This window comes from Rhincodon typus, chromosome 11, assembly GCF_021869965.1.
Source record: "Rhincodon typus isolate 14 chromosome 11, sRhiTyp1.1, whole genome shotgun sequence".
NCBI classification, from domain to species: Eukaryota; Metazoa; Chordata; class Chondrichthyes; order Orectolobiformes; family Rhincodontidae; genus Rhincodon; species Rhincodon typus.
Genome location: NC_063342.1, coordinates 74377323 through 74390567, shown reverse-complemented (window position 1 = coordinate 74390567; position 13245 = coordinate 74377323). Strand labels below are relative to the sequence as shown.

At 39.9% G+C, this 13245-nt stretch overlaps 1 protein-coding gene across 1 annotated transcript in view; it reads right to left on the bottom strand.

Annotated features, from left to right (window-relative positions):
- ap1s2 (adaptor related protein complex 1 subunit sigma 2) overlaps positions 1–13245 on the bottom strand; it is a 20450-nt gene that overhangs the window by 6657 nt on the left and 548 nt on the right. The window contains exons 2-4 of the mRNA XM_020513609.2: positions 10370–10548; positions 8369–8477; positions 5978–6115 (exon numbers count right to left, since the gene is read on the bottom strand). Of these exons, the coding sequence (XP_020369198.1) occupies positions 5978–6115; positions 8369–8477; positions 10370–10548 (426 nt within the window). The remainder of the gene's footprint in view (positions 1–5977; positions 6116–8368; positions 8478–10369; positions 10549–13245) is intronic.

Here is a 13245-nt window from a genome sequence, read left to right as displayed (position 1 = left end):
GGGCCGAAACGTCAGCCTTCCTGCTCCTCTGATGCTGCTTGGCCTGCTGTGTTCATCCAGCTCTACACCGTGGTATCTCAGATTCTCCAGCACCTGCAGTTCCTAACACCGCCATACCATGGCTGGTATATCTTTCCTTAGATAATGGGCCAAAACTGTTCACATTATTCCAGTTGTGGTCGGACTTGTATGTTATATAGCTTTAACAAGACTTCCTTACTTTTAATGTGATTCTCTTTTAAACGAAAACCAACAATCCATTTGCCTTTCCTATTACCCAAATGCCGATGATAGTTTTTTCTGATTCATGCACAAGGACTCTCAAATTCCACTATTCTGCAGCTTTCTGTAGTCTTTCCCCAACTAAATAAAAATCTCCTCTATTCTTCCTGCAACAATCCATAACCTCTCATTTTCCCCACATACTCCACTTGCTTAACCTGTTTATATCCCTCTGCAGACCTTGTGTCATCTGCAAACCTCATTATAGTATATCCACTTTCCTCATTCAAGTCATTCACATATATTGTAAATAATTGTGAAACTCCATTAAATTGCTATCCTAAAAAGCTCCCCCTTATCCTAACTCTGTCTTCTATTAGTTAGCCAGTCCTCTATCCATGTTAACACACTATCTGCAACATGAGTTCTTATCTTATCATGTTGCCTAATGTGTGGTACCTTATCAAATATAGTTTGGTTATGTATAGATCAGCAGTGGTAGGTTAAAGTGTTGTGCCTTCTACAAGGATTCCCATTCAGTTGCCGGTCAGATTTCCAAGCCACCTTACAGAGTCATACAACATGGAAACAGACCCTGCCATCCAACTCATCTGCGATACCAAGCAGCCCAATCTAATCCAGTCCCATTTGCCAGCATTTGACCCAAATCCCTGTAAATCCCTCCTTATCATATAACCATCCAGATGCCTTTTAGATGTTGTAACTGTACCGCCTTCACCACTTTCTCTGGCAGTTCACTCCATACAGGCAACACCCTCCGCGTGAAAAAGTTACCCCTCAGGTGCTTTTTAAATCTTTTCTCTCTCACCTTAAACCTACATCCTCTAGTTTTGGACTCTCCCACCTTAGCAAAAAGACCTTAGTTTTTCACCCTATCCATGCCCCTCATTATTTTATAAACATCTATAAAAGGTCAGAAGTCATATGACACCAAGTTATAGTCCAACAGGTTTATTTGAAGTCACAAGCTTTCAGAGCGCTGCTCCTTCGTCAGATGAATTCACTTCACCTGACAAAGGAGCAGCGCTCCAAAAGCTTGTGACTTCAAATAAAACTGTTGGACTATAACGTAGTGTTATGTGACTTCTGACCTTGTCCACCCCAATCCAACATCAGTACCTCCACATCTTCTAGAAGGTCACCCTCCGTCTCAGACACTCCAGGGAAAGCAACCCTAGCCTATTCAGCCTCTCCCTACAGCTCAAACCTTCCAATCCTGACCATATCCTTGTAAATCTTTTCTCCACCCTTTCAAGTTTAGCAACATCCAGAACTGTACACAGTATTCCAGAAGTGGCCTCACCAATGCCCTGTACAGCCACAATGACATTGCAATTCCTATACTCAATGTTCTAACCAACGAAAGCAAATGTGCCAAATGTCTACTTCACCACCCTGTCTACCTGCAACTCCACTTTCAAGGAACTATGCACCTACACCACTAAGTCTCTTTGTTCGGCAATACTCTTCAGGGACCTAGTATTAGCTCTATAAGTCCTGCCATGGTTTGCCTTACCAAAATACAATATCTCACATTTATCTAAATTAAACTTTATCCGCTACTCCTTAGCTCATTGGCCCATCTGATTAAGGCTGCTTTGTAGTCTGAGATAATTTTCTTCACTGTCCACTACACCACCTATTTTGGTGTCAGCTGCAAACTTACTAACCATACCTCCGTCATGCACATCCAAATTGTTATATAAACGACGAAAAGTGGTGAACCCAGCACCGATCCTTGTGGCACACAGCTGGGTCACAGGCCACCAGTCTGAAAAACAACCCTCCACCACCACCCTCTGTCTCTTAACTTCAAGCCAATTTTGTATCCATTAGCTAATTCCCCCTGGATCCCATGTGATCTAACCTTATCATCCAGTCTACCATGCGTAAACTATGAAATTGTCAAGGAATAAAAGCCAAAATACTAAAGTATGAGCACATAAACAAAAGGATACGTTGGGATGGGAATAGGCCCATTAAAGGATTGCATGACTTAAAATCTAAGATAGCAACAACAGGCTAGCTAAATATAAAATGAGTTGGGATGTCATCTTGTGGCTGTACAGGATATTGGTGCTGCCACTTTTAGAATACTATGCACACTTCTTGTCGCCTTTCTATAGGAAGGAGGTTGTTAAACTTGTGAGGGTGCAGATTTACAAGGATGTTGCCAGGGTTGGAGGGTTTGAGTTATAGGTAAAGGGCTTTTCTCCCTGGAGTGTTGGAGGCTGAGGGGGTGACCTTATATAGGTTTATAAAATCATGAGGGGCATGGGTAAGGTGAATAGCCAGGGTCTTTTTCCTAGGATAGGGAAGTCCCAAATTAGAGGGCGTAAGTTAAAGGGGAGAGGGCGAAGATTTAAAAAGGACCTGAGCAGGTAACTTTCTTGCGCAGAGGATAGTGCGTGTGTGAAATCAGCTGCTAGAGGAACTGGTGGAGGCAGGTACAGTTACAAAGACATTTGGATGGGTATATGAATAGGAAGGATTTAGAGAGATATGGGCAAATTCTGGCAAATAGGACTAGGTCAGATTGGGATCGCTGGTTGGCTCAGACGAATTGGACCAAAGGGTCTGTTTCCATGCTTGTGACAATGACCGAATGTTGTCAAACGCTTTGCTGAAATCCATATAGACAATGTTTACCACTCTACCTTGAATTTTCATTGTAATTTTTGAAGATGTGACAATCAATTTAGTGAGACACGATCTCCCACGCACAAAGTCATGCTGACTATCCCTAATTAGGCCTTGCTTTTCCAACTGCATGTAAATCCTGTTCCTCAGAATCCCTCCATCAACTTAAACACCACTGACACACAGGTCACCAGTCTACAGTTCCCTGGCTTTTCCTTACAGCCTTTCTTAAGGAATGGTCACCTTGGTTATCAGATATCTTACTGCAGACCTAACAACACAGCTTTGCGTTTGGTATTCAAGCAAGTTTTACAATTATGTCCAAGGAAACTTTGGAAGAAGAATCAGAGTAGACTCCAGATGTCATCTCTATTTTTCTCTCAGAGGCTGTCAGACCTGCTGGGTTTCTACTGCACTTTTTGATTTTATTTCAGATTTCCAGCCTCCACAGTATTTGGCGTTTACATATAATTTATATCATGTTTTGCATGATCTCAGAACAACCCAAAGCACTAAAGCCAATTAAAGTATCTTTGGAAATGCAACGTAGGAAAGATCAGTCAATCCAATGCGCGACGAGCTCCCAGCGTGACGATAACCAGCTAACCAATTCTTTCTAGCTAGCTTACTCAAGGGATAAAAATTGACCTGAACACATTGGAGAACTCCTCTGCTCTTCTTCCAAGAAGTGCTATGGGATCTTCTATGGATAGTTAAGGCCTTGGTTTAATATTGCATCTGAAAAAGGTGACACTTCCAACAGAACAGCATTCCGTCAGTATTACATTGGGGATATCAACCAAGATTTGTTGCTCAAGTCTCCACCGTGGGAATAAGGTTTTGAAAGTGCATTATTGTTATATCTGCCTTTATCACTAGTGTAAAAGTAACAAAGGCATGTTACTAAGTTAGCAGTTGTCTCAGGCACCAGTAGGAAGATGTTGCAGTTAATAAGGAAAACCAATTTGTCAAGACAGCATGCATGCTCAGAGAAGGTTGTGAATCCCCGTCAACACTTGCTAACTAGAGTTCAGCTGCTTAACAAGCTTCTTAGCAACGTCACTATCTTGATAATAGCTTTAGATATCTTGATGGCAGCTAGCATTAACAGATTGAGAATGTTACAAGATAACATGCTTTGAAGCCAAATCAACAAATGGATAACAGTTTGTGTAATGTATAGGAGCAGTACTCAATCATGGTTGTTTCCTGAAACCTTTGCAAGTTTACTTGGTGAAATAGTGGTATGTAGTTAAATGTCTAACTTGATTAATGACCTAAGCAGCTTATTCCTTTGATAAAAATTTTACGAGCTACGCTCTTTAGGTCAATGGAAATAAAAGAATTTCTACATCACCTTTTACATCTTTAGGACATTCTCAGATGTTCCAGCCAATTCACTTGAAGTGTAGTCACGAATGTGGTGTGGCCAAACAAAACAAACAGTCTATTCTGCACAACAAGATCCCACAAACAGCACCATGAGACACCAAGATTTCCTTTTACTGTAAAAGGGATACAAGTTGAAGGCTAAATATTCACCAGAATGTCATGACCCCTCACAGCTGTGACACTTTGCATAGTGTCACAAGACTAGCTCAGTAAAGACGAGGGACAAAGGGCAGAATAGAATACCATCAGCGAAGCTTTGAACAAGTCAGGCTTTACGTGGGTCAGAACCAAGGAAATGAGTAAACAGATTGGAGGGAAAAATGATCAAATCCATAAACGTTTTGGAAATGATTAAAAGTTTCAGTGGTGAGGTTATTGATTTGCTCACTGAATTGGCTTGCTTTTGTTCAGACTTTTCGTCACCATGCTAGGCAACATCATCAGTGAGGCCTCTGATGAAGCGATGTTGCTCTACTCCGCTTGGAATTTATACTGTCCAGTCCATTATGGTGAGTAGTATCATTTCAAGTTCTGTTCTGCATAGGTTTGTATATGGGGTCCAACAAACATAGAATTGGACTCCATATACAAACCCATACAGAACAGAACAGGAAATGACACAATTCACCATAAGAGACTGGACAGTATAAATTCCAAACAGAGTAGAGCAACATCGCTTCATCAGAGGCCTCACTGATGATGTTACCTAGCATAGTGACGAAATGTCTAAACAAAAACAAGCCAGCTTGGCAGGCCAGTCAACAACCTCACCCACAACCCAAGCTACAAATCTTTGCAAAAACCTTAAGTTTCAGTAGTGCTAAGGTACTGACATGTAGACAAGTTGTTGCAGAGACAGAATAAATAATGACAGATGGAGTATAAAACTTAGGCCAGGCTGAAACGGGGTGGAGAGAGTATTAGAGACATCAAATTCAAGCCAAGAAAGCAGACACTGAGGAATGACAAGAGATTTTAATCCGTTCATTTCCATGCAAAGACTTCCTGGTAAGAATTACGGTTTAGTGAGATACAGCAGTTCTAAAGAGTCTGTAATGCAATTTTTGAGATAAATACATAATAATGCTCAGCCACCAAGTTCTCTCGGTGTCAAATACTCTTAAGTTTTGCACCATATTGTACATTTGTCTATATGTAATATACCTGAAAATGATCAGAGATGTCAGTTATGTTTCTGGGATTCAGAAATAGGACAGTAAAGAAGCACAAGTGAGTACAAAGAGGTCGGAAGTCATTTAAAATTTCTGTCAAACTTCAAACAGAAACCAAGCTCTCTAAACAAAAAATAATTTATGGCAGAAGAGGGAGACGGTAGCACAATGTAGAACAAAAAATAAACTGGAGAATGTGCTTATAAAAGAAAGGATATATCCGAGGGATCATGGCTGCCTTAAATGACCACATCTAGGCAAGTATCGAGCAAAAAACCATATTGTCTTCAATCACACACACACACGTTTACATTAATGCAAGCAATGTTAACAATACATTCTACTTCAAGCAAGAGACATGCAATTGCAAAATACACGACAGATGACAAACACAAACTGAAGGAAACCTTAGAGACTGAATTTTGCTATCTAAGCAGTACTTCCCAGTTAAGATTAGCACAAGGAAGGTAGTTCCTTCTGCCACAACATAACATGCTCATGCTCAGGCAAGTACACTTCTTAATTCATACCTCCTGCAGCAGATCAGCTTGTTCAATTGCTTTCAGAACATTCTTCTTCGAGGTCTCCTGTACCTCCCCTCCTAACAAGAACTCATCCAGGATAAAGTAAGCCTTCTCAAAATTGAAGATAATGTCAAGTTCGCAGACCTTCAAGAAAGGGGTAAGAAAAACAGTCATCACATTTTGTTTAGATCTTGAAAAATATCCAGAGACAACATTTTATAGCTCGAATAACTACGATCTTCTCAGACATGTATCTGCAGATTAGAATTTTATTTGGCACAAGATATGCATGATTTCAATTAAAGAAGCAAGTAGTTTCATGTCAGCAATAGTAACGCATTTGACTTCAAAAACAAATGCTAAGTTTAGTAAGCGGAAGTTGGACATACAATGGATCACCATTCTGACAGATGGCACAACAAAACATACCATGTCGAGGAATTTCACAAGTTTAGAAATGTGTGTAGCATTAAGTAATTGTACAAGATGCTGAACTAATATGTTCTAGTCAAATTACAGCTTACAGTAACAAGATACACATTTGATCCATCTCCCTTTTACCATTTCCAATTCTGTGCAATTCCAGATTCAATTACTGCAATAGTTCCCATCTGTTCCAAATTAGAAGTAAAGTTGAGTGTCACTTGGCATGAATAATTGTAGTATTTCAAATCATCTTGTAGGAAGTAAATGGGCTTAAAGTCATGAAAGTCCATTTTGTAGAATTTTGGTTTGACTTTTCTTTTCAAATAGAGTTGTATCATGTGTTCAAGATCACAGATTAAGGATAAACCTCTAATAATCTTCAGCCTGTTCTGCAATTCAACAAGATCATGGCCAAAATAAGATCAGCCTTAACTCTACTTTTCTGCCTGCCCCAAAACACTCAACTCTCATGTAGATCAAAAGTCTGACTTGAATATAGTTCAATGACCCAGCCATGACTTTCTAAAAATTCACTCATGGGATCAGGATGTTGCTGGCCAAGCCAGTATTTATTGCATAGAGAGCCATTAAGAGTCAACCACATTACTGACAGTCTGGAGTCACATGCAAGCCAGACCACGTAAGGACGGCAGTTTCCTTCCCTAAACGACTTTAGTGAACCAGATGGGCTTTTATGACAATCGACAATGAATTCATGGTCATCATTAGACTCTTAATTCCAGACTTCTTAAAAATTGAATTCAAATTCCACTATGGCAGTAATTGAACCCAGGTCTTCAGAACATTACCTGGGTTAATAGGTTTTAGTGGATTAATAGTCCAGCGATACCACCATTAGGCTGTTGCCTCCCCTTAGCATGACAGCTTCATGTGGAAGAGGATTACAGAGACCAATGATCCACAGACAAGACACTGTTTGTAAACTTTCCCCAGAGTTCTATATTTCCCCAAGAGGAGAAAACAATCTCTCAGTACTATTCTGCAAAGCTCCCTCAGAATCTTACACGTTTGAGTAAGATCACCCTTCATTCTTCCCAACTTGAGTACCAGCCCAACCTGCACGTAAGACAAGTTTCTTCATCCCAAGAATCAGCTGAGTGAAGCTTCTGTGAACTGCTTCTAATACAAATATATCCCTTCTTTGCTTAATTTTAAAAAGTTTCAAACGTTACTACACCAGAGATAGATTAATTAATGTGCATAATTCAGGTGGTCAGCTCAAAACACATGTATAAATGCAAGTAATCATCCAGTTAGAAGCTCTGAATGTTAGTAAAAGTGATGTGAAAATTAAACTAGTCAGGTTTCCGTCTCTTAGTGGCTATTGCTGACTTCTCATAGAATGTGCATATACAACCATTAGATCACTCTTTAAATGGAGATTGACTCCTTAGCTTGACTGTCAGCATTGTGGACTCAGGCCCTGTTGTGAGGTAACGCCAGCAACCAGCAAAAATGACCAAATGATAAGGACCATCTTTCATTGAGAATACACAAGATGGTTTTGCGCCTGTACCCAGTCAGAAAGGTTTTTGTTTTGGAAGCTCACGTATCAACAAGCTAAAAGAGAAAAAAAAAAAAATCACCAAATTAAACAAAATAACAATGCGATTTAACTTGAGGAAAATAAATTAACACAATTAAAACGGACTATTTATTCGAGATTCAATAAAGTTGTTCATTAGTCCATCTCAATTTGGATTATGTTTGCTTTTTGCTCTAAAGTTTTCTCTGAATAATATACCCTTTTGGATATGTGGTAGGTATAACCTGCACTTTAAAAAACATAGCTGCAAGGGAACAATCGTTCAATTAAGAATGAAATGCAAAGTACACAGATTGAATAATGTAGCTTTCAATCTGACTTCCAATTTAAGGTCAGCCACTTTTACTATACACAAGGGATTGGTGTTATACGTGCAATGAATTAAAGCTTTTTTTTAAACTCACACTTCCAAAATACTTGTCTAGGAGTTCAACATAACGATGAATAATCTCAAGGGTAATGAGTTCATTGTCCTGGTCCTCAATAGCGCAGCAGAAGTAAAGACTTGCATACCTGTACAAACATAATATTTCAGTCACACAAGTTATTAAAACCACTGAAATCTACCTAAAAGCTAATGTCCAGAGGACTTAAATAGATTTATGAAAAAATTTACACTTCGAGACTTTAACCTCAAGATGAATGGTGCTGAATTGCAGTGATGCATGTATCCAAAATTAATATGGTTTTTTAAACACTCAAATTAAATTCAGGCTGAAATGAACAAACTAACACTAAACTCATAACTATTGGTGTTGATTCACCGACTATGTAAAAACAAAATAACATTTATATAACACGTTTATAGAGCATTTTTAGTATATCCCAAAAGCATTATAAAAGTAGCATTTTTTTTTGTGTAACAGGTGACCGTGTTTCACTCCACTGTAAGTTCCTCCATCAAGCAGCTTTGGTTTAGGTGTACTACACATGAAAGAACATATGGTGGTTCTGTCATTACACCACCTAAAATACAGAGTTATAAAATACCCAGAAATTACACATTAATGCCAGGACTGAAAGAATTCACAAAAAAAAGAAAACAAGCTGCAAGGGCAAAATAAAAACAACAGTCTAATAAAGATTTGTCAGTACAATCTTCGACTCATCCATCACCATCTGCTGCTTTTGTACACTTTATTCCTGATCTTTATCTTAAGAAACTGGCCGTCCCTACTTCGGGCAAGGTAACGGAGCAAAATGAACATCAGGAGTCAAGCACCAATGTCTTTTTTTTTAAATAAAAAAATGCACACATCTTCACAGTTACAACTGCAGAGTTAGCTTATGACAGCTGATAAACAAGTACTGACACACAATGACTCAGCTGACAGGGACAACACAAGTGGCTAAAATATTCTTTTGATATTATCACATCATTGACAGTGATCAGAGAGACATCAGAATGAAAGTAAATCTCACTTCCTGCAAACAAATATAGCTGCTGTTCACTGTCCACATAAAAAGAACCCTTCTGGCATTGGAAATGTGACAGAATATGCAGGAGACGGGATAGAATAAGCAACACACATTCAAGCCATTGAGCCCAACTAGCCCACAGTGTTTATTCTCTACTTGAGCCTCATCTCAAACTATTTCACCTAATTTTATTAACAAAAACCCTCTATTTCTACCTCTCAGACATATATAAGCAGCCATTAAACACATTGATACTACTTAATACCAAAGGAATTTTTTGAAGTAACATCCACGTTCTTATCATCCTTGGATAAAGATTCTTCTCAGTATCCTGTTTCATTTCTTGATTATCTTACATATGTGACTTATAGATTTAGACCTACTCACAAGTGAAAAACTATTGTCTAATCAATTAAAAATCTTTGTAATTCTCATGACCTCTATTAAACCATCCTCAAACTTCTAGTTTTGAAATTGACAAGGACAGGAAAACATCAAGAAAAGCAAACCAGCACACCAGCAATTCACTCCCCCCTGCCGACGACACCCTCCCCTACCCACACACCCAGTGACACTTCCCCTCCGTCCCGACACCATTATCTCCTGCTGACATACCAGAATACAAGTGAAATTAAGTGGGTGCAACAGAGGAATGCTTTGCCCTGAGGAAGTGATGCAGTAACTCAGTAAAAGTACAGGTAAAGTCACTGTAGTCTTATCAGATAATTCAGTCTTACAGGGCTGCCCTTTAATTGCAGGGCCAATAGGTGGTGGTTAAACCAGAGGGTCACCATGCTTCAGGTAAGGCAAGAGGTTCAGGAGAATCCTTCACTCTAACCACTGTACTGCAGGATCCACACTGTTGGTGTCTCTCTGCATTGCAAACCAGCCATCTAGTCAACGGAGCTAAAACAACTCCCAGCAGCTCATTAGTCTGATAACGGACAATGCAATCCAGAACTAAAAGTAAACGCCTGAATGCCAACCTTTTATATACAATCTTCAGGTCTCTCCACTCCAGAAAGCTGCACATCTTGGGTTTGCGAGCAAGGACTGTTTGGACAAGTTCCCTTGTAATTTTTTTCTTCTCTTTGTCTGAGAGTGGGACATACCATTTTTGCAATCGAAGTTTCCCCTGACGACTAAAAAGCAGCATAAACTGCATCTGTTAGAAGAAAATTGAAGATTTAGCAGATGACATTACTTTGATTTTTTTTTCCCCATTACAACTAATTATACTGAATGCACAGAAGGAAACCAAATCAGTCAGGCCAACAAATCTAAGCTATTGTTTTGACCCATATGAACCTCCTACTTTACATCTTTAGATTCCTTTCTCTCTTAGGTTTATATGACTTAATCTTAAAGGGCATCTATCCCATTTGCTTCAGCAGCTCTACACAAGATTTTTACATTTAGTCATTGATGGAACGTGGGCATCATTAGCATGGACAATATTTATTGCCCATTCCTAACTGCCTTTTGTAAACGGTGATGGTGAATAGCCTGGAGATAGCAAGAACTACAGATGCTGAAATTAGAGACAACACAGTATGGAGCGGGAAGAACACAGCAGGCCAAGCAGCATCAGAGGAGCAGGAAAGTTGATGTTTTGGGTCAGGACCCTCCTTCAGAAGAAGGGTCCCGACCCGAAATGTCAACTTTCCTGCTCCCTTGGTGAAGAGCCTTCTTGAACCGCTGCAGTCCTTCAGGTGTAGGTATGAGATGATGCTGTTTAAGGAGCTTTGGGGAGATGCTGTGGTGCATCGTGTTGAAAGTTAAAAAGAATTGCTTTAAATTCTTGGATTTCCTTTTGAACGCAATGCCATGTGGTTCAACATGCAGCTATTCCAAGGTTGCATGCACAGCAATCAGCACAGGCATGCTGATTGCACAGTGAGTTCTGGCTCCATAAGTCACTGCAACACAAGGACCTTGGAAGGCTGTGCAGCTAGAAAAAAAAATTAGAAGTAACATTGAACATCACACTGATGAACTACAAACATTATTTGCAAATCTGACATCTCCACCGCATACACAAGATTCATTTATCTTCCATAAAAGACTTACATTTATATACTCATTTGTCATATCCTCAAGATTTCCAAAGCACTTCACCAGTAATGCAATATTCTTGAATTGTATTAATTCCCATGACTTAGGAAACATGGCAGCCAACTGACATGTAGGAAACTCCTACAAGCAGCAACAGGATTCCAACTGGTACCTTTTGGTGTGGAGGGCTAAATATTAGCCAGAAATCCCCCAATCTTCAAAATAGTGGCATGGAATCTTTAATGCCCACCTAAGAGGCCACCAAAGAATCTTAATTTTTGTGCATGGCTCCAGCTTATGCATTTGCTCCTAAGCAAAAAGAAACATTAACCATTTACAACAAAAACAAAGTTGCTGGAAAAGCTCAGCAGTTCTGGCAGCATCTGTGAAGGAAAAAATAGAGTTAACATTTCAGGTCTGGTGATCCTTCCTCAGATCTGGAAGGGTCATTGGACCCGAAACGTTAACTCTGTTTTTTCCTTCACAGATGCTACCAGACCTGCTGAGCTTTTCCAGCAACTTTGTTTTTGTTCCTGATTTACAGCATCCGCAGTTCTTTTGGCTTTTATTAACCATTTGGAACTCGCTGGCCAGTTGCATGCCAAACTAATGAATATTTCCTGTTGCAGATCATCTTGTGACACTGGTACTGTCCCTATCCCTGGGCAAGAAGTTCCAGTTCCTGTTCAACGTGTCATGGAGGTCTGAGCAGGTTACTTAAAAATAATATTAGAACTGCATTATCCTAAATGAAATACCAAGAATCACTCCATGACAAGATGAGATCTTATTCCTAGGTTTGAGATCCTGGTTCTCAAATGCGTCTCAGTCTGTTCAGCTGTCACACTCAAGAGGATGATGAGATTCAACACCGACACTCTTCAAGGTGGCTCCCAGGATATGGCAAATGGCCCCTTTTCCAACATTTCACCTTCATAATTTGTGAAGCCAGCAGGCACACGATCAACATAAAACTATTTTGCAAATTCAAGATAACTTCTTAACTTGACCTTGCAGAAAAGGAAAACAGTAAGCTTTAGATCTTGAATTAATGCCAAATGATTAATCCATAAAACCAAACTCTTTGAATAAGTCAACGAAACAGTACTGTATGCAAGTGCCAACTTTTAATTTGACCTAGAACTGATGACACGCTCAGTTCTTAAAAAAAACCTTCAGTATTGCTGCAGTATTGAAAGACCTCTGGCCAGGTCCAGTCACAGATTTCCATCCAGTTAGTGTCAAAACAATTATTACAATCAGCCAACAAAACTCCTGTAAATCTGGCAGTCATATGAACTAGTCACAAGCTTCAAGCAAAACACAAAAACTGGAAAACAAACTGCTGAGGATGATGAATCAATTTCATTAAACAAATTTCCGAATTCAAAGGACCTGCCACGTGTTAATGAAACATGACAGTTTTAAATTTTTCAAGACCTAATCCTGAGAGAGAAACACAGAGAGGTAGCAGGGTCTGTGGATTAGGAGAGAATCACAGACTCCCTACAGTGCAGAAAGAGGTCATTTGTCCAATCGAGTCTACAATAACCCTTTGAAGAGCATCCTTTCCAGCCACTGACTCTACTCCTATAACCCAGCCTGCACATCCCTGGACACTATGAGACAGTTACAGCACAACCAATCCACCTAACCTACACATTTATGGGCTGGGAACAGGGCTGATGGGTAGGGGCAGGGGTCTGGTGGGGCTGGAAGTGGGCTGAGAGGGGAAGGGCGCGAGGAGGCGAAGGGGAGTGGAGAGGATAGGGGCTGGAGGGATGAGGGAGAGGAAGGGGGCTGGGGA